At 41.2% G+C, this 22,242-nt stretch overlaps 1 protein-coding gene across 3 annotated transcripts in view; it reads left to right on the forward strand.

Annotated features, from left to right (window-relative positions):
- CSRNP3 (cysteine and serine rich nuclear protein 3) overlaps positions 1-22,242 on the forward strand; it is a 171,734-nt gene that overhangs the window by 112,038 nt on the left and 37,454 nt on the right. For all 3 annotated transcript variants that reach the window (XM_065561785.1, XM_005290377.5, XM_005290380.5), the window contains one exon: positions 11,790-11,960. In XM_065561785.1, coding sequence (XP_065417857.1) covers positions 11,813-11,960 — 148 coding nt within the window. In that variant the 5' untranslated portion in view covers positions 11,790-11,812. The remainder of the gene's footprint in view (positions 1-11,789; positions 11,961-22,242) is intronic.

The raw sequence follows: 22,242 nt of genomic DNA on the forward strand, positions 1-22,242 counted from the left end.
AGGTGGTTGTATGACTAAGCACTGCAAGATTAGAATCTACTTGACTGAGTAAAGTGAGGAAAATCCTGCCTGAAACGTAACTTTTCATAAAATATATGATTAAATTTTACTTAATATGTGCCACATCCTGTAAAGTGCTTATCAGTCTGGCCCGGACCCAGGAAAGTCATGTGTTTGTTTGAGTGCTTTCCTGGATCAGGACCAGAGCAATCAACACCTTGCAGCATCAAAATATATGTCCTATACATCATTTAGAATCCAATCCTGCAAGCATTTTCACTAGGATCTTCAAAGATGCTTTAGGAAGGTAGATGCCCAACTCCCATTAAATTTCAGTGGAAGTTGGGAACCTGAGTCCCTGAGGTGTCTTTGAAAATCCCAGCATCTACATCTGGAGTTCCTATCAAAGCCAATTTGGAACCCATGCAGGATCAGGCCCTGAAATTTCTTTCTCTTTTGTACTACATCTTACATTTCAAATAATCTTTGGGAGGAGGGCATATATTTTAATGAACAGAACTGAATGAGAAAAAATGCTCTAAAGAACTGTCTCAAAATATATTGTGTATATTCAACCATCACTTTATATGAAGCATAATACTAATGAACAAATAGGAGTGTTATCTGCCCTGTTCACTGGCAAATTTTATTGTACAAGTTTGAAAGAATCTGTTGCACAAGAAGTAACAGAAAAAAGAAAGCTATATCTAGCCATGTAATTACCATATTTGTAATTACCATATTTGTGTAAAACAAACCTGATAAATTTTAAGATTAGATTTATGAGGTTGTTAAGTACTTACAGTAAACATACACTCATAAATTTAACTGCTTCTTCTAAAATTACAAGAGGAGCATCACTGTAGAACAGCATCCCCGTAGTTCTAATGAAATCATAACATTTGGGTATGTGTCTCCTTTTTTATATATATATATATCTAAACAGATGCAGAACAGTCTTCCTTTGGATACAATCTAAAGAAATTGTTGTGTTGTATGTTCTAATAGACTGGGTCTTTTATTCCTGTTCTGGATGTTAGCTTAGAAAATGAAAGAACTGATTTCAGATTTTGTTCCGTTTTTGTTTTGTTCTGTGACTGGAGCACACAGATGTGCCATGTTTTGCTGACAATTTCTGATAGTTTCCAAAACATCCTACATTAATAACTTGGGCCTAATGAAAGATAAATAGATTATCTATATTTTGAATGCTAGCTAATAAGATTTTTTTTTTAAATCATGATAGAATACAATATTTTGTTCACCATAGTACAACATTAGTGTGAATACAGAGGTTTGATTCTAATCACAATTACTGTTTACACTGTAATACCATTGACTTCAGTGGTTTTATTCATGATGTACACCATGTGCAAGAGGTCAGAATCTGGCCCAGAATGTCTTAGACTGGGTATTCATAAACCAAAAAAATAATCTAATCTTTGTCCAATGGCCTCAAGAAATTTGGCCTGGTTTATTTAACAAAAGGAGAAAACCACCATTGTTTAGAACTATCTATCTTATTTGGTCAGATAGATGGATTAATCAAAAATAATTTACAGTTTCATGATTAATTCAGAGGCTAAAAGCCAAATTTTAAGGTGCATCATAATTACATTTTTCCATATTTTTAAATACACTTCGTTTGGAATAATATTTACTGAAGAATGTCCCTACTTGTTGGAAGGCTCACCCCCTCAAAAATGGACATGTTCTCCTTAGCAAAGCAGTAAATGAATTTGTTGTGTATAAAACTCTTATTTGTTCTCAAAAGATACTTCTAATAACTGAACCTTGAAGTTTAAGCACTTATCTCTTTAAAGGAACAGATGGCAGATCATGCTGAAGTGAGACAGGTGTAATCTTTTGTGAGATTGGTAAAGGTTTTTGAAAGATAAATTGTCTCGTTGTCTGTCAGCCATCTATCTTTGTCATCATTCTGAACCAGTTACAAAGTTGAGACAAATTGTGCCATCCTCTCAGCAAAATATCACGGAACACCATAAAATCTATACAATTTTGTTTCCATTTGAACAGTTTTGCTAAGTGAGCTTACATTATTGTTATCTCACTTCTGCTATGTTGCTCTTGGTTCTGAAGAATGGTTGAAAATAGCTAGAAGACAAAAATGACCTATTTACAAGAATACACAAATAGCAAAAATGATGTACCAGGTTAAAGTGGATCCTGCAAAAATAATGTGGCTTTTATTTCTCCTGCTCCCTGTCATATTTTAGGGTTCAACCCACATCTGTGAGAGATTGTATCACCACTTGTCCTGCGTGCCTTAAAATGCTCTGCTGCTGTAGCTCCTTGTCTGGATGCTCCCAGCCAGCAGACAAGCATACACTGAGTGTCTGTGTTGAGCAACCTAAATTTAGCAAATCTGACTGTTTGTTACACCACTGCTGCACTCTGATCTCCACCAGCTTTGGTTATTACTAGCCAAGTGACCCCAACACACTCCCAGTCCTGAATTTCCCCAAACCATCTGTCTTGAAATGTCCAGCACTCTCCTGGAACATTTAGAGGAGTAATAATGTCAATTGCTCCTTTAAGGAGACACAAGCACAGCAGCTTGTTGTTTTAACTGGAAATAATAATCACTTCAAGTTAAACACAGCACTGGGTTGATTTAGAGTAAAAGTAAAATAAGTTTACTTCATCAAAAAGAGATGTTAAGTGAGTTCAGGTAAAAGGGGTAAAGTCAGAAATGGTTACAAACATATAAAAGTGAAAAACTTTCTAGTGACTAAGACTAAACAAAACTACAGTATTGGGTCATGGTAAGATTTTTACCACACTTCCTTTGACCAAGATGACTGATCCCTGCTGTGATCAGGATCTCCCACAAAGTCCAAAGTGCTCAGTTCCTTTGTCATCTTAGGTGAAAGATAACTTGGGGTTCTCTGCCCCTGTTTTATGGTCCAATGAACTTTTGAAATGTATTCTCAATGTCCAGTGGCACAGTTGTGAGGAAAGGTGTCATGGAGTCTGATGGAGATAGTTCTATGCTGGTTTCTTCCCTGCGGTTGCTTTCTATAATGCAAATTGATTTGCCCCTGCAGCCTCCAATATGTCAATGAATGTCCTCTTGACTGTGATTGTCAGTTGTCTGTGATTGCACCTGGATGAAGGCATCAGCCTTTCCTTTGTCTGGAAAAAAAGCTGTTTACCCACTCCCCAGATTTGTCTGGTTCAAACACATAAGAATGACCATACTGAGTCAGACCAATGGCGCGGTGCCAGATGCTTCCATGGGAGTGAACAGAACAGGGCACTTTATTAGATGATCCATCCCCTGTTGTCCAGTCCCAGCTTCTAGAGGTACCCAAAGCATAGTATTGCGTCCCTGACCATCTTGACTAATAGCCATTTCCGTGAATTTATCTAATTCTTTTTTGAGTCGTGTTATACTTTTGGACTTTACAGGATCCCCTGGGAAGGAGTTCTGCAGGTTCACTGTGTGTTGGGTGAAGAAGTACTTCCTTATGTTAGTTTTAAATTTGCTGCCTGTTATTTTCATTAGGTGACCCCTGGTTCATGTGTTATGTGGAGGGGTAAACAACACTTCCTTATTCACTTTCTCCATACTGTTCATGATTTTATAGACCTCTATCATATTCCCCCTTAGCCTTCTCTTTTCCAGGCTGAACAGTCCCAGTCTTCGTAATCACTCCACATATGGAAGCTGTTCTATATTGGTTTTCCAATGATACCTTGCATGATGCTTATAAGATACAGATTATAACATAAGTGAATTGGGGTACAATGAACTAGTCAGGCCAGTTGAAACTCACTACCTGACACCAGTGAACCCCTTGCCCTCTTGCACTTGGGATGCTCTTAGGGACACACTTCCCCTAAAATAGCTGTATCATACTAATGAGAGCTATGATTAACATAACTTGTGAATAATTAAAAAAAGAAAACTCTGGAAAATAGCCATTAATTCCAGTGTGTCTGCTTCTCTCTTTCCTATCACTTCATACCAGTTTTACACAAGGAAACAGTGCAAAAAGAAAAAGAGAGGCAAATAAATCTGGGTCAGCATAAAATTTGTGATGAAACATGCCCAAAATGTAAGTTAGAGGGCATCTACAAGGGAAATTTGGATGTACCCATCAAAAGATACTCAACTTGTTTAGCTAAGTTTCACAAATCATTTCATAAACTTTTTAACTAGGTTTCTTGACTTAATTTGGGGCTGGGTTGTAGTCTCTTCCCCCCAAGCAGAGAAGCTAGAGAGTCGATCATCCTTACTGGTTGTGTGAAATAGGGAATGCTAGTTTCAGAGTATTGACTATGGAAATCTGATGGAGAGCTGTTGCTTCTTATACCCAATTGAAGCAGCAGGAACTTCCCACTAGGCTCCATTGCCTCTGCTGCCACACAGCAAAGAGGGAGTCAGAAAATGAGTTGTGTTATCGGCAGGGCCAGCTCTAGGCACCAGCCTAGCAAGCGTGTGCCTGGGGCAGCAAACAGGAAAGGGCAGCTTCCCGGGTGGTCTTAGGGCGGCAGCTCCTCCGGCGGTCCCCTCTTCGGTGGCACGCCCGTGGCAGCTCCTCCGGCGATTCCCTCGGCGGCAGCATGACGGCAGCAGCTCCTCCTCTGGTTCTGGCGGCGGCGGCACGACGGAAGCAACTTTTTTTTTTTTTCCTTCGCTGCTTGGGACGGCAAAAAAGGTAGCGCTGGCCCTGGTTATCAGGAAGAAAAGGGGCCAGAAGAGTAGCACAGCGGGCCCCAGCCTCCATATTGCTGCCTAGGTCAGCATGTGACTGGGGCTGCATTTTTGAGCAGATCCCTAGGATCCTCGGGACTTGGGAGCCTGTACATACTACCCACTGTGTAACCTTAATTCTTGGAAGCTCTGTGGGTTCTTGCTGGCCCAGCTGTGGGTTTCTCTGTGGGAGGAGATTTCTTTAATAGGAAAGGCAGTTTTCAAAGCTTAACATATCTGGTTATGGTTCTGTGATTTTTAGACAATTATTTTAGATTAATGTTCTTTTTAGAAATAAATAGTGCTGTCTAACTTTTTAAAAGAACACAAATATTTAAAAAAAATCAGTTTTGATTGATTGCAAACATTTTCTGTTTCTTTGGCTGTGGGATAGTGCTTCTTAGCAAATTTCATTTCTTTACAAATAAAGAAAAATAGAAATAATTGTTTTTTATTTTTCACATCCACAGAGAAGTTTTTGTCATGGCAGACTTTCAAGAACAATTACTTGAAAGTCATGGTGAAAAGGAAGAAAGCCATGGACTATAATAAAAGAAAGTCAAAGCAGTAAGCTTTGTCTTGTGCCAGTTTCTTTTTTAAAATTTTTCACTTCATTAGTGCAAATGACAAAATCAAAGATACCCTTTCCAATGTGAGGTTTGACAGCTGATCTCTATAATCTAAAAGTAACCCTCTGTATTTTCAAAATATTTTCTTGGGGGGAGGGGGGAGATCTCATGACCCCTTGGGAAATTAAAGTTCTCACAGAAATTCCATTCATGTGCTCTTTTGTGTTGCCAGAATCATTGGGAAGCTCCTGCTGGTTATTAACTTCCAAATCAGCCCAGGGTTTAACTTTGTGGCTTTCAGTTAAGTTGATTCAACTGCTTATCATCACATCCTCCCACAAACACATTACTCACATATGGGAATCACATTTCTTGTCAGAGATCTTTCTTTGTAAAAGCAAAATGAAACATGAAAATTACAGACTATCTAACATGCATGACAAAAGTTGAGCCCTTTAAAGGTAAAATTGACATGGGAATTTGAGTGAGAAAATACAGAAAAATAAATATGAACAAAATATCTAGTGAGAGACTTAAAAGTACAGCTTCTATAACTTGGCATGACAGAATTTTATTTTTCATAATTTCAACAAATATTATTTTTAAGCTTTTTATTTTATTTAAATTTGCATAGTTGCACAAAAGTAAACATTTTAAGCATTTTAAATTTTTTTATCAATTTAAATTTTCTCAGTTTTGGGAAATTATGAGGGGGGTGAGACAAAAGAAGTCAGACAATTATTTAATAACAGCAGAGATTAAGATTCAAAAAGTTAATGTTTTATAACCATTAAAACACAAATTGTCAACATCACAAGTCAAAACACACAAAGTAAATATCCTTAAATCAACTCTGAACTTCTCAAGCAGCATTTTTCTTACCTTGCCTATATGTAAATTTCAGCTATCAATGGAAATATTTTTTTACTTGTGTATGTACAGTGAAATCAATGTTTGCTGACATTTACCATTAAAATATCTAATCCTTCCAAGAGTACCCTACATACTTCCACAGTAATGCTTTTCACCATGACATGGTGTAGATAATTAATTTTGTCCCAGCAGACTCCTCTGAATAAGATGATGTTGGATGGTCATAAGGCAGTTATAAGTCAGCTAGCACAGTAGGAAATGGGTTAGCTGTTTGTTTTCACCAGGGATGAATAGAAACTACTGTCTTTTAGGAATTGGGTGAATGCACACTTCTTATTCAAACTGAGCCTCCTCTGTAAGCCCTCTGAAAAGGTTTTCAGCTTTGAGTTTTAAAACACAGTGAAAAGGATTGTAAGACATTTTATTTTCGTGCTGCCAGCTCATTTGAGCTACAAATGTAAGATTTTGCTCTTTATTGCAACAAGGAGGATCTCCTCAACATTCACGTTCAAAACAATTTGGGTCTACGGTACTTCAATATCAATCTCATCCTGGTCTCTAACTTTGCACATGCACATCAGGAAAATACCCCTGTTGGTACTTGCAGTTGCATGTCAAAATGGGAATTTTACTCTCCTTTCTATACAGTAACTTTTCTGGCAGTCATGGGATATTAAAACAGATGCATACACTATATCTTACCCCTGAAACCTGAGGGTCATGTCATTAATCTGTGAGTCCCGTAGCCCAAATCAATTCAAGAGGCTGTAGTCACTAAATATAACAATTCATTATGCTACCATTTGAAACCTTAATGTAGCTGATAAAATGTTTTGTTTTTTTAATTTGAAACTTAAATTGTGCTGGTGATTTTTGTATAGTTAGAAGAGTCACTGAACATCATATGTTATATACACAAGGGGAGGCTTATTTTCAGTAATAGATTCAGATAAACCCAGTGTTGTTAACTCTTGTGATTTTTAGTCGTTTTCTTAAAGCCTGAGCTGATGAAATTATGCTATTGCATGAAACTCACAGCCTTCATTTAAAAAATAACTTTTCAGCCTTTGTGGTTGCAGAGAAAAGTTTGAACATGCGAAGTAAGTGCACCCTAAAAGTTTAAAAACACAAAAAACAGAAGGCAAATAAAAAGAACTCAACGTTTATTAATTTTAAAACCTTCTATTTTTAAGCCACTCATGATTTTTTGGGGTCTGGACTCATGATTCTTGAACATTTTGGGTTGGCGATAAAACTGTGAGTTGGAATATTACATGTTGGTTGTATATTGTCTTTGATTTGGGCATGAAAAGTTGTGCACGTAAAGCCACTTTTAAATTTTGAACCTATTATTATAAAAAAACTGTCATGATCTTCCAGTAGACTTAAAAAATTATATTTTCCATTATGAATAGTTTTTATTGGATTCATCCTCTGAGGACAAACTAACCCCATTCACTTAAATATCTTTTTACTAATTGCTGTTTAATATGGTAAGCTCTAGTTGGAAAAATAACTTTTCTCAGATTCAGAGGTAAATAATAATACTTCCTCTCTACTGATAGAAGTGTGTGTGTACTCTAAAGTTTTGAACTCCAGTTTCCAGTTACTTCTGTTCACAAAATCATGCCTAGCATTTTCCTCAATCATCGCTTGGCATTTCAGAGGAATGTAGTCCAAAATCCTGAATGGAAATGCCTTCTAACAGTTGATTTCTGGATCCATACCTCAATTTTGCAAGGTGCTTAGTAGTTTGGCCTCATGCAAAATCAACCCCCTACTGATAATTTTAGATTTGTTTATGGGGAACCTGAAAATAATTCTTTTGGTTCAGATACTATTCCTCAAATATTTCTGCTAAGGACAAGAACAATTCATAATGTATCTCTGAGCTACTATTTCATCTCTTCCATTTCTGGTGGCTAACCCATATAATTTCCCAGTAGGATATCATCCAAGACAACCCTACAAGTCATAGTAGAGCTACTAAAGAAACAGTGACCGCTGACCGAATATGTAATAATAACTGTGCAGAATATTTCTTCTCTGTCTCAAAAAATGTGGACAGGTCTGCCCTATGTACTAGAGAACTGGGCTATATCAGTGTTCTTGTCTATTTAACAATTTGTACAAAGATACAAATGTTAGGTTTTAGTATTTCAGAAGATGACCTTTTCCTTTGTTTAAGAAAACTAACTTAATTGCCCTTATATTTCAAAACACAAAGAGAAAAAACCACATTATCAGTTTAAAGTATATAGTATTTTAAATTAAGGAAAACAGAGAACAAACAAAAGTTTCATGAGAAAACACCCTGAGTGTATACCCTCTCTAACAGATTGCAGCAGCTCTGAGTGCACAATGTCTGCTGTCTGTACAAAGAGACAGCTCTTAGGAATTTAAAGGTACGGTACACAAAATATAAAAGCTCATTTTCAAGATACATACATTACAAGTTGCCAGAACAAAATCCATTTAGGTCCTTTAAATAATGTATATATTAAATGTATATATACTGAAATTATATAATGCTACATCCAAAAATCTATATTAAAAGACAATTAAAGTTGCAAGGTCATGCTCTCAGAAGTTAAGAAATGCCAGAATTAAGGTGGCCGATGCTATCTTAATTCAGCTCCTTTCTGCATATTCATTATGATACCATCTTTATTTACATGATCACGTGCTATTTTTTCCACCTGCCTCATTCAGTGAACAGAAAGGCTGGTGCTCATTGAATGGGTTGCTATTCCATATTTCTCTTTCTCTTCATCTTTCAACCTGTAATCCCATGCATTATTTATTGTGCACCATATAAATCCTACACTGAATACAGAAATATTAATTTCTTCCTGGGTTTTTCTATGATGCTCTCATCATAGCATCTCAGTGCTTTACAACTAATTAATTTATTTTCACAACAGCCCCAAAAGGTGAGGTGATGGTATCCCCATTTTACACATGGGCACTGAGGCAGAGATTAAGGGGGAAATTGTCAGAAGTCTTGATTAATTTTGAGTGCTCAGTTTGAGACATCTGGGCCCTGATTTTTCAGAGAACTTTGCATTTTATAGCACTTTATATGTTCAGACCAGAACTCCCGTTGACCTATGTTCCAGTTGTGAGCATTTCTGCAAATCAGCCCCCAGGTGTCTCAAGTTCAGTATTCAGAAAATAAGAAAATAAGAAACTCCTCTGAAAAGTTTAGTTTGTAACTTGTTCATCATCACATAGGAACTCTAAAAGGAGTGTGTGGGGGTGTAGAAATCAAATTCTGCAGGATGACATTACATGTACTTAAAAGGGGAAATGCGCATCTCCCTCTCACACATACCCCCTCCCTCCATTCCTGCTGCCTTGTAGAGTGAGAGAATTAACCCTTGAGGGCTCAGCCAATTGCTAGTTCATCATTTAGCAGTAAGGGAAATATCCCACCCTCTTACTCCTCCACCTCAACCAAGCTTCACAATCATCATCCCTGTGTGCCAGTATTAAATTGTTTATTTAGAACTTATACTGTGTGTGTGTGTGTGTGTGTCTGTGTGTGCGTGTGTATATAATATAGTCTTTTGCCTGGTGAAAAAAATTTCCCTGGAAGCTAACACCCTTATTTACATTAATTCTTATGGGGAAATTGGATTAGTTTAACATCGTTTCGCTTAAAGTCGCATTTTTCAGGAACATAACTACAAAGTTAAGTGAGGAGTTACTGTACCTGGCTGCTATGCAGTGGAGTTGAAAACATTTACCAGCATGGTCATAGTGGAGCTTTGTGAGAAACCTCCTGGAGGCCAGTTAAGTTGATGTAAGCAATACAGTGTGTACACTTCCTCTGTGTTGACCTGACAACATCGAATTAAGCACTCTGCCTCTTGTGGAGGTGGAATAATTAAGTCAACGTAGCAGGCGAGTTACGTTGGTGGAAGGGACCTGGTAGTGAAGACACATGCATTATTAGGTAGATGTAAGGCAGCTTACATCGACCTGACTATAGTGTAGACCAAGCCTTAATAGGCAAACAATCCTTTAGAGCAAATCCTAATTCTTACCGTTAAATAAAGCAGAAAACAAAAAAAAAACCTCTTATAATAAAATAATGTCCATGTCTACAGTTTCTGCTTTACATTTATAAAAGGCAAGATTATGTAGAGCTGCTGTGCTAAAATTTATCTATAACTCATTCCTAGGTGTTAGCTTTGTGCAATGCTTTGAGGCAAGGCAGAGCAGAGAAGCAGGTCTAACTCTCTATTTTGTCACTTTGGTTCATTGAAATCGGATTCACGGGCCCTGTTCCTGCAATGTACTGCAGATATATGAAGTGCCATTGAAGTCAGTGCGTTCTGAACAGGTGTAGGGGGTCTACCCAGGTGCAGCACATTACAGGATCAAAGCCTTTGTGGTTACACAGCTGACATGCTGTACTGATGTCTTGCCCCCACTACCTTCTTTTAAACTGGAGGAATGTGTTTTTTTTTTCCCTTAAATTTTTGAATAAACCTAAAAACTGCTTGTCCTCATATTTTATGTGAAAACTCTATTCAAAAAGGATTATTTGTTTATATGGCAAAGTCCAGTCCTGTTGGTATGTAAAGGGCACATGTCCTCTGAGCAAACTCTGGGTATTCTTGCCTCTCCCACCTCCAACTGTACAACATGGGAGCCAGGGCAGACTTTCTCTTAAAATGATTCATTTTATAAAACCTGTTAAAATTATTATGTGACTAGTTAACTTCCTGGTTTTCTGTACAAAATCTTATCTCATGAGACTGGAATGTATTAGGCTTCCCACCATTTCTTACCATGTGGAAAGGGGAGGTATGTCCTATGAAAAATAAGACCGTATTCTTTAGTGATTAGTGTAAGTGACTGGGAGCAAGGAATTCCTGAATCCTAAATCTGACTTAGCTACTGATTTGTTAGATAGCCTTTGGAAAGGCATTGAACCTCCTTGTAAAATGGCAATAATTGTCATTTCTCAACTGTATCACACAGGAGCAATGTGAGAATTGATTAATTAGTTAATTTATGTAGACCACTTTGAGAACATGAGTGCTAAATACTATTTCCTCCCTTTTGAATCCCTTTGCCCTGTGCTGCAGTGAACTTCTCTCTGTTGAGAGAGGCTAGCGGCATCTCCCTCCAGAGCCTGTCAAGGCCACTCATTCAGTCAGCCTGAGGAATTCTGAAGAGAAACTCAAGGCCCAATCCTAAAAGGTACTAAAATCAGTGGACGTTTAGGGTGCTCAGCTCCTGAGGATCAGGCCCTTAATGAGATGCTTTCGCATTTCTGTGTATCTCTGTTGGCCTGAGAACAGCCTGTTTTCAAATTAGATTTTAGTGCTTTCCATAAAGGGGGTAACTGTTGTAACAAAAGATACCTCTCATCATGAAAAGCAATCTGTTGTACCTCTTCTTCATGGATAGCAAATTACTACTGGGTTTGGTTTTGTGTTTTTCTTTTTACTTTCCTATAACGTATACAATACATCCCAATAAACAGTCATTCAGGAACAAAAGTGATAGTCTATCTTGTGTATAAAAATCCCCATAAAATTACATTGTAGACCTTGATTGTATGGTCAGTGGTCAAATTTTTCAGTGCTTCATTGCTCTTGTTCCTGTTACAGGTACATGTGACAGCGTTGCAGCTATGAGTGGAATTTTAAAGAGGAAATTTGAAGAAGTTGATGGCTCCTCACCCTGCTCCTCTGTGCGGGAATCTGATGATGACATTTCTAGCAGTGAAAGTGCGGACAGTGGTGATAGTGTCAATCCATCCACTTCTAATCATTTTACCCGTAAGTACTAAAGTTGTATATAAGACACATTATTTGCTCTACAAGAGAAATCATATTACGTGGTGACAGGTTTCAGTGGTAGCCGTGTTGGTCTGTATTAGCAAAAAAATGGAGGAGTCCTTGTGACACCTCAGAGACTAACCAATTTATTTGGGCATAAGCGTTCGTGAGCTAGAACCCACTTTATCAGACGTATGAAGTAGAAGATACAATAGCAGGTATAAATACATGAAAGGATGTGGGGTGTTAAGTCAGTCTAATGAGATTAATCAATTAACAGCAGAATACCAAGGGAGAAGAAATAACTTTTGAAGTGGTAAGAGAGTGGCCCATTACAAACGGTTGACAAGAAGGTGTGAATAACAGTAAAGAGAAATTAGTATTGGGGAAATTAAATTTAGGTTTTGTAATGACCCAAACACTACCAGTCTTTATTCAGGCCTAATCTGATGGTATTAAGGATCTACAACCTATCCTGAAGGACAATTCCCTCACTCTCACAGACCTTGGGAGACAGGCCAGTCCTCGCTTACAGACAGCCCCCCAACCTGAAGCAAATACTCACCAGCAACTACACATCACACAACAAAAACACCAACCCAGGAACTAAACTCTGCTACAAACCCTGGTGCCAACTTTGTCCACATATCTGTTCAAGGGACACCATCATAGGACCTAACCATATCAGCCACACCATCCGGGGCTCGTTCACCTGCACATCTACCAATGTGATATATGCCATCATGTGCCAGCAATGCCCCTCTGCCGTATACATTGGCCAGTATATGGACAGTCTCTGCGCAAAAGAATAAATGGACACAAATCTGACATCAGGAATCATAACATTCAAAAACCAGTAGGAGAACACTTCAGTCTCTCTGGTCACTCAATAACAGACCTCAAAGTGGCAATTCTTCAACAACAAAAACTTCAAAAACAGACTCCAGCGTGAAGCTGCAGAGCTGGAATTAATTTGCAAACTAGATACCATCAGATTAGGCCTGAATAAAGACTGGGAGTGGTTGGGTCATTACAAAACCTAAACTTAATTTTCCCAATACTAATTTCTCCCTACTGTTCCTCACACCTTCTTGTCAATTGTCTGTAATGGGCAACTCTCTTACCACTTCGAAAGTTATTTTTCCTCCCTTGGTATCGTACTGTTAATTGATTTATCTCATTAGACTGACTTAACACTTGGTAAAGCACCCCACATCCTTTCATGTATTTATACCTGCTACTGTATCTTCTACTTCATACATCTGATGAAGTGGGTTCTAGCCCATGAAAGCTTATACCTAAATAAATTTGTTAGTCTCTAACGTGCCACAAGGACTCCTCGGTTTTTTGCATGTTACATGGCTTAATAATAATTCCTAGCACGTATACAGCACTTTTCAGTAGATTTGAAACCACTTTACAAAGGAGGCCAGTTTCATTATTCCTATTTTACAGATGGGAAAGCTTAGGCTTAGAGAGAGGCAGTGACTAGCTCAAGGTCACTGTGATGGTCTCCGGTTCACAGTGACCCAGCAGGCTCAGGCATTTTCTCTTCATATTTTTAATTCACTTTAATATCTGTACAAATTCTTTATTAGTCTGATATATTTTGACTAATATAGGAACATAAGACATAGGAAGGGACTTTTCGGGTCATTGAGTCCAGTACCCTGCTACTGCAGGCAAACATTATACACTGCAAGCCCTTTAAAACATGCCATTTGGCTTAGATAGCTACATATTAGTAGTCAGATACACCGAGATACTGAACATTCTGAGGTTATCTTACAGTTGGTATAGGGAAGTACAAAAGGATAATTTTGCAAGATACTGCAGGTAAACGTATCTATTTGTTTTGGATAAAATTGGCAAGTTTTTAAGGGCCACATTCTATGCAGCCAGTATCCTGAAATATAGTGCTTAGTATCATCTGCTCTGGTGTACTATATATAATAATACTTTCTTTTTAAATCAGAATGGTCACACTATAAAGGACTTACTGAAATATGCTGCAGATCAGACAGTGATCCTGGCAGCCACTGGTCATAACAGTAGCTTGCCTGCTCCAAACAGGAACTTGCTTCTATGCAGTGAACAAATGTTTTGTGGAGATAAGTATTTGCTTCAAGGTTAGCAAAAATGGGCAGTTTATGTGTTTAGAAATATCTGATGAGAATGGATTTGTTTTTGGCAGTGGGGTGTTGGTTGCATTGAGGGTTTTTTTTAAATACCGAGTTGAATATTTTAAACAATCTAGGGCCAGGTTCTGCAACTCTCCTTTGCACAAATAGTCCCACTGAAGAAGTCAATTGCTTAATTTTTAATTGGTTCATTTAACTGAGCTGGAGCTACCAGCATGATAACAGTTGCAACTCCTGATTTATTCAGGTTTTGTACATTATTCCCCTTTAGTTTATACATGAAAAGTGCATGAAATTCTAAATTTACACAGATCCTAAACCATTACATTGAACCTTGCATTCAGTGTGTTCAGTTCTTCCTCTTGTACAATATACCTCATAACCATTTCAGAATATAGGAATGAAATTACTGTATGATTTAGAGGTGGCATTCCTAGATCTCATCAAATCTTTATGCTAATTCATTAGTGGGAAAAGCTACCTTACAAGTCACTGAGATTTTTTTTAGTGTACACTTATTACTTTATCCCGCTAAAGGCTATCCATAATTTATCAGGTTTCAGAGTAGCAGCCGTGTTAGTCTGTATCCGCAAAAAAAAAACACACATACAGAGAGCATAAACAGGGCAAATACTCACCAGCAACCACACATCACTGAACAAAACCACTGACCCAGGAACCTATCCTTGTAACAAAATCCGATGCCAACTCTGTCCACATATCTATTCAAGTGACATCATCATAGGACCTAATCACATCAGCCATACCATCAGGGGCTTGTTCACCTGCACATCTACCAATGTGATATATGCCATCATGTGCCAGCAATGCCCCTCTGCCATGTACATTGGCCAAACCGGACAGTCTCTACGCAAAAGAATTAATGGACACAAATCTGACATCAGGAATCATAATACTCAAAAACCAGTGGGAGAACACTTTAACCTGTCTGGTCATTCAATGACAGACCTGCGGGTGGCTATATTACAACAGAAAAACTTCAAAAACAGACTCCAACGAGAGACTGCTGAGCTGGAATTGATATGCAAACTAGACACAATCAACTCAGGATTGAATAAGGACTGGGAATGGCTGAGCCATTACAAACATTGAATCTATCTCCCCTTGTAAGTATTCTCACACTTCTTATCAAACTGTCTGTACTGGGCTATCTTGATTATCACTTCAAAAGTTTTTTTTTCCTCTTACTTAATTGGCCTCTCAGAGTTGGTAAGACAACTCCCACCTGTTTATGCTCTCTGTATGTGTGTATATATATCTCCTCAATATTTATTCCACTCTGTATGCATCCGAAGAAGTGGGCTGTAGTCCACGAAAGCTTATGCTCTAATAAATTTGTTAGTCTCTAAGGTGCCACAAGTACTCCTGTTCTTTTTGCATAATTTATCAGTTTGCCTCATATGCAGAACTAAACTACGTTGTATATATTGTATCCTAGCTTTTTCAAGAAAACAACTCCATTATGTGTTGATCATGTGATGTGAAACACCTTTCTATAGAAACATATCTGTTTTAAGGAAAATATAGGTTATATGTTCATGTTATCATATGGAAAAAATTACATATATAAAATGAACTAAATCCCAGTCGTGTGTCATTATGTCCTATTTATGATTATGTATATTGAGTGAAATGGATTACTATGACTTGGTTAAATATAATCATTCACCAAACTGGTGAAAAGCATTTTGTGTAACTAATGTGAAGAAAAATGGGGGAGGGGAGGTGTGTGTGCACACACGTGCAGACATACAATTTAAACACATTTTTAAGAGAGAAAAGTATGTGGGTTTTGACTTTGCGATAGCTATTTCAGCCCTGAATTATAATTCAGATGTTCTGATGCGGTTTTATGATGGCAGTACTCATGGTGGCAGATTCTCATTCATGCTGGCAGGTGATAAAGATGTGCAAGTGTTTTTGTGCTGAAACTGCCTATTTTCTCCTTTCCTTCATGCTTTTTACTTCTGCTGATGTCCATCACTCATCTCATGTGAACATGTGTTCAGCTGGCTAAATTAGACTTAGGAAAGGTATCCTGTTAAGTCTGGTCACATATTTTCACTTCCAGCCACTCTGCTCATTAGAAATATGGACACCTTTGTTATATTTTAGGTTCTTCTTTGAGTGCTTGTTCACGCACATTCCACATTAGGTGTGCTCGTGCCACGTGCACGAGCGTCGGAAACTTTTCCCTTAGCGGTACCCGTTGGGATGGGCTCTTTTCGAAGGGTCTGGGCTCTTTTCAGACCAGACGGATGCATAGCTGCATAGCCTCAAGGACTCGAGGGCCACACTCAAGTCGCTGGGTATGCACACTCCAGCAACCCAAAGAAAGGCCTTCAAGCCACAGCCGCCTCCTCAGTGTCACTACCAACCTCGTCCTAGGCAGGAGCCCTACCGCAGGCGAAATGGGGATAACAGGAGGCGGCGTAATAATAACAACAAATAGCTCCAATAGGTCGGGCCAGAGCCAAGGCCAGCATAAGTCTCAGCCCGGCCCTAAACCCGCCTTTTGAAGGTGCGCTCGAGGACAGCGTACCAGACCAATCACCGGATCCATCCTCTTGTTTCCTGACTTGCCTGTCCCGCTTCTCCCATGCGTGGTCCAGCATTACGGCGGACCGTTGGGTGTGAGGCGGTTACATGCTGCAGTTCTTCCTGCCTACCCACCCACCCCCCTTCTCCATCCCTCTTCAGGGACCCTTCTCACAAGCACCTCATGGAAGAGTTGGTTCGCACGGTCCTAGAGGCGGGGGCGGTAAAGTTGGTACTGAAGGACCTAAGAGGGAAAGGGTTCTATTCCCGCTACTTCCTCATTCTAAGGCCAAAGGAGGCCTTTGACCCATTCTGGACCTGTGAGGGCTCAACAAGTTCCTGGTCAAGGCCTGGTTCTGCATGGTCTCTCTGGGCACCATCATCCCTTCCGTGGATATGGGGGACTGGTAAGCTGCCCTCGACATGAAGGACTTGTACTTTCATATCGCCATCCACCTGGTGCATCGCCGATTCCTGCGCTTCACTGTGAACCAAGAACATTACCTGTTTATGGTTCTCCCGTTTGGCCTAGCTGCGGCCCCACGGGTGTTCACAAAATGCATGGCGGTAGTGGCGGCCTTCCTACGGAGGCAGAGGGTCCAAGTTTACCCGTACCTCGACGACTGACTCCTGGCGGGCCAGTCCGAAGAGGAGGTTTGGTTCCACTTGCAAGTGGTCCTGAGACTAATCTGCACGCTGGGGCTCCTGGTCAACATCCCCAAGTCCACCCTCATTCCAACGCAGAGAGCGTAATTCATAGGGGTGGTCCTAGATGCGGTACAGGCAAAGGCGAGCCTCCCAGTATCACGATTCCTGGCCATCCAGCAAGCAGTGAACTCCCTGTGCCAGTTTCCCACTACAACGGCCAGATGCTGCCTGAGGCTGCTGGGCCACATGGCAGCATACACGCATGTGGTCAAGCATGCCAGACTGAAACTCAGAACGCTGCAGGCTTGGCTCACCCGTGTATACCTCCCAGGCAGGGACCCCCTGGACTTGGTAGTGACTGCCCCAGGGGACGTATTAGACTCCCTGCTGTGGTGGCTGTCCCAGACCGTGGTTTGTGAAGGCATCCCCTTTGCTGCACAACAGCTGGACCTGACGCTTGGGACGGATGCGTCAGACCTCGGATGGGGTGCTCACCTAGGGGACCGCAAGACTCAGGGCTTGTGGTCGGGAGCGGAGCAGTCGCTCCATATCAATGTGAAGGAGCTCAGGGCGGTTCATTTAGCCTGCCAGACCTTTCACGCCACTTTGAGTGGTCACAGCGTGACAGTTCTGACGGACAACACGACCGCCATGTTTTATATAAACAAGCAGGGCGGAGCCCGTTCCACGCTGCTCTGCCATGTGGCTCTCCTCCTCTGGGACTTTTGCATAGCCCACGCCATTCATCTCGAGGCGTCACATCTCCTGGGGGTGTGGAACGAACTGGTGGACCACCTCAGCAGGTCGTACCGCATGCACGAGTGGACGCTCAGAACGGACGTCATGTATTCGCTCTTCCGCAAGTGAGGGTTTCCCCGGGTGGACCTGTTTGCCACCAGGGGCAACGCCCAGTGCCTGCAGTTCTGCTCATTCCAGGGCCACAGCCCGGGCTCAGTAGCAGACGCGTTTGCGATCCCGTGGGGAGGGGAATTGAAATACGCCTTCCCCCTGCTTCCTCTGGTGCACAAGGTCCTGCTCAAGGTGCGCAGGGACGGAGCAGCAGTCATCCTCATCGCCCTGGCCTGGCCCCGCCAGCACTGGTTCACCATGCTCCTGGAGCTGTCCGTGGAAGCCCCAGTAACCCTGCCCCTACACCGGGACCTCATCACGCAGGACAGAGGGCGGCTCCTCCACCCCGACCTGCAGTCACTGCATCTAACAGCATGGAATCTCTGTGGCTGAATGCTTTGGAGATCCAGTGCTCCCTCCCTGTGCAGCAGGTTCTACTTGGTAGTAGGAAGCCCTCTACCAGGGCGACTTACCTGGCCAAGTGGAAGAGGTTCTCCTGATGGTGTGGGCCTCAACAGGTTCAGCCACTCCAGTGCCTACCATTCTAGAGTACCTACTGCACCTCAAGCAGCAGTGGCTGGCCCCGTCCTCGATCAGGGTGCATATGGCGGCCATCTCCGCCTTCCACCCGGGGTTTTCAGGGGGCTCGGTGTTTTCCCGCCCAATGGTGGGGTGGTTCCTTAAGGGGCTGGAGAGGGTGTTCCCTTACTCACGCCCCCCAGTCCCTCCATGGAATCTCAACTTAGGCCTTTCTAAACTCATGGGGCCCCCGTTCGAGCCCCTTGCTACCTGCTCCCTCCTCCACCTTTCCTGGAAGGTGGCATTCCTGGTGGCCATCACCTCAGGCCGAAGGGTATCTGAGCTGAGGGCACTCACCTCGGAGCCACCATATACGGTATTTCGTAAAGACGAGGTGCAGTTCTGCCCACACCCCAAGTTCCTCCCAAAGGAATTCCATTTAGGCCAGGACATTTGTCTGCCGGCGTTTTTTCCCAAACCCCATGCGGACCCAAGTCACCACAGCCTGCACATCCTGGATGACCGTCAAGCATTGGCGTTCTACTTGGAGCGCACCAAACCCTTTCGTAAATCCACGCAGCTGTTCATGGCCGTGGCAGAAAGGATGAGAGGCCTCCCAGTGTCGGCGCAGTGAATCTCCTCCTGGATTACAGACTGCATTCAGGTGTGTTATGACCTCATAGGTGTTCTGGCCCCAACGGTCACGTCCCACTCAACCAGGGCGCAAGCAGCTTCAGCAGCTTTCCTGGCACAGGTCCCAATCCAGGAGATCTGCAGAGCAGCCAACTGGTCGTCGGTGCATACCTTTACAACCCACTACGCGGTCAACCAGCAGGCCTGAGAGGACACGGCAGTTGGCGGGTCGGTCCTCCGATCAATTGTTCCATGACTCCTACCCTCCTCTGAAGGTAAGCTTGTGATTCACCTAATGTGGAATAGACGAGAACAAGCTACTCGAAGAAGAAACAACGGTTACCTACCTTTTCGTAACTGTTGTTCTTCGAGATGTGTTGTTCATGTCCATTCCACCACCTGCCCTCCTACCCCTCTGTCGGAATCGCCAGCAAGAAGAAACTGGAGGGGGTCGGGCTAGCGGGGGTATATATGCACTGCGCAGTGGCGCCGCTTAGGCGGGGGCCCTGCCGGCCCGACGGGTACCGCTAAGGGAAAAGTTTCTGACGCTCATGCACGCGGCACGCACACACCTAATGTGGAATGGACGTGAACAACACATCTCAAAGAACAACAGTTATGAAAAGGTAGGTAACCATTTTTTCCTTGGAATGCTGGGGAGCTCTTACATCAACAATATACTTCAATTGTCCAGCAGTTCACTGAAAGGAAATAGTATACCTTATTATAACAATATATATCTTTGGTTATATTTCAATAAAAAGGTGGTTGAGTGATGGAGTGAACTGTCCTGTGGGTGATTTCAACCTACTAATAAATCTGATTACCACTACAGGGGTCAGAACTGGTTAGTTACATTACCTCTTTCCTACCAATTGTCCCCCAAAGGGCAGGAAAAATAGTGGGCAAAATGTCTTTTTTATTTATCCTGTTTTCCAATTAATTTAATTTTAGCACAAGGATACTACAGCCTTTTGACCTCTTAAACACAAGAAGATACATTTGCTTGGTCAAAATTAACAGTAATAACCAGATAACTTTGTAATTTACTGAGGCATCCTAAAACTTCTGTTTCTTACTGTAGTTTTTTAAAAGCTATAACAGTTTCTCTGTTTTACAATAGAAAGTGTTTGTTTGTATAATTCTACAACTTTGCACAGCTTTCTGTAAACTAAACTGATATAAGACATTCTTAAAATAAGAGTTTCCACACACAGATTTGTGCCAGAATAACAGAAAGTGTGAATCACAAACTGTGACAGAGTAGTCAGTCCGTTAAGGATAGTGGTGCCTAAGGGTCAGCCCACCCCCGCTGTGTGGTGTGGCCATTTTAAGTTTTGAAATGCCTGACTTGCAGAGTTGGCAATAGGCATAAGCAGACTAAGCAAATTACTTAGGGCCCCAAGCAGCGGGGGGGGGGGGGGGGGGGGCAGGGGGGAGGAGGAGGAGGGGAGAGGGACACTATTAATTGTTGGTATGTGTTGTGGATGGGGAAGGAGGAAAATATTCCTGCTTAAGGCCCCCAGTCGCTAGCACCGGCACTGATGACAAACAGGGATCAGGAGATATTGGTAGAAAGGAAGCAGTCCTGGAATAAATGGTGTTTTGGAAAAAATCCCATCACTGTTTCTTTAAGGACCCCAGACCTAGAGCCTTGCAGAGTGGGTGGGACAAGGCTCCGCTCTCTCCTGACCAACGGAGATATGCTGTTTCCTCTTCCTTAAAGCTCATATGCTGCCTCCTCCCTCATAGCAGGACAGAAATCAGCAAAGGAAGGTTTGTATGCTGAACCCTCGGAGCCCAGGGACTGATTGGGGAAAGGAGCCAGCTGAAGGAGAAGCTAGTTAAGGCCCTGTAGCTGACCTAAACTGCAACCCAGCTCCAAGGAAGAGAGCTGGAGACTCCTGTCTTAAGGAGAGAGACTATTGAAAGTACGGGCCAGCTCCAAGGAAGAGAGATGCAAGAGCATTGTCTTCAGACATTGTTTTTCTGAATTTGGGCAGCAGCAGTACAATATTACTGACCATATCAGGGACCAGATTCTTAGCTGGTATAAGTCAATATCGTTCCACTGAAGTAAAGGGATGGCTATACCAATTTACCCCCCTTCCCCCTCTACTTGCTTTTTGCCCCTTCTCAACCAAGCAGGATTCAAGCACAGTTTTTCAGACCTTTTTACTTGTGGCAATATTGGTAGTATTTCACTGATATGCATATATTACATTTAGGGTATAATGTTGATAAGCTAAAATGCAATAGTTACTATGACATAAGACATTATTTCTGAGTAGCCCCATAGGGGAATATTGAAGTGACATCGTAACTTTCGTTACTGGTAATATCTTGATGACTATGTACCCGTAAGCTGATTTGTGTTACCACTGCATCTACTTTAGTGTATATATGATTCATCATAGACTGGGTTTGAAACGATATATTTACATCAGATAGTCACCAAAATAGAAAATAGCAATTTGATTCTGAGTGCACCAGTTTATAAGACAGATTGTCACTAGTGTTCCTTATTTCTGAATATATTAAATTGTCAGATTTAGAAATAGAAACTTGAAAGTTTTAACACAAGTGCATAACATTAAATCTTGATTTGTTTTTGAAATACTGTTCTAAATATTGTTCTTTAGATCAATGTTTTTAAATATAGGCATGGGAAAACTACAGCTTTTAGTATTGTGAGTATCAGAGGATCTCAGAAATATTTGGCCAGAGCCAGAAATCTATATATCTATTGGCAATATGGAAATATGAAAAGTAAGTTGAATATACATGCTTTTATTTTACTTTTGCAAACAGTGCCCTAAGTATGGTAAGGGTCTAAATTCCAAGAAACATATGTACAGTATCTTCAAACCAGCTTTATACAATATTGTGAATAAGCACGTATTTGACAAGCTTCATTGCCTTCCAGGTTATGT

Source organism: Chrysemys picta, chromosome 11 (genome assembly GCF_011386835.1).
Source record: "Chrysemys picta bellii isolate R12L10 chromosome 11, ASM1138683v2, whole genome shotgun sequence".
Taxonomy (NCBI): Eukaryota; Metazoa; Chordata; order Testudines; family Emydidae; genus Chrysemys; species Chrysemys picta.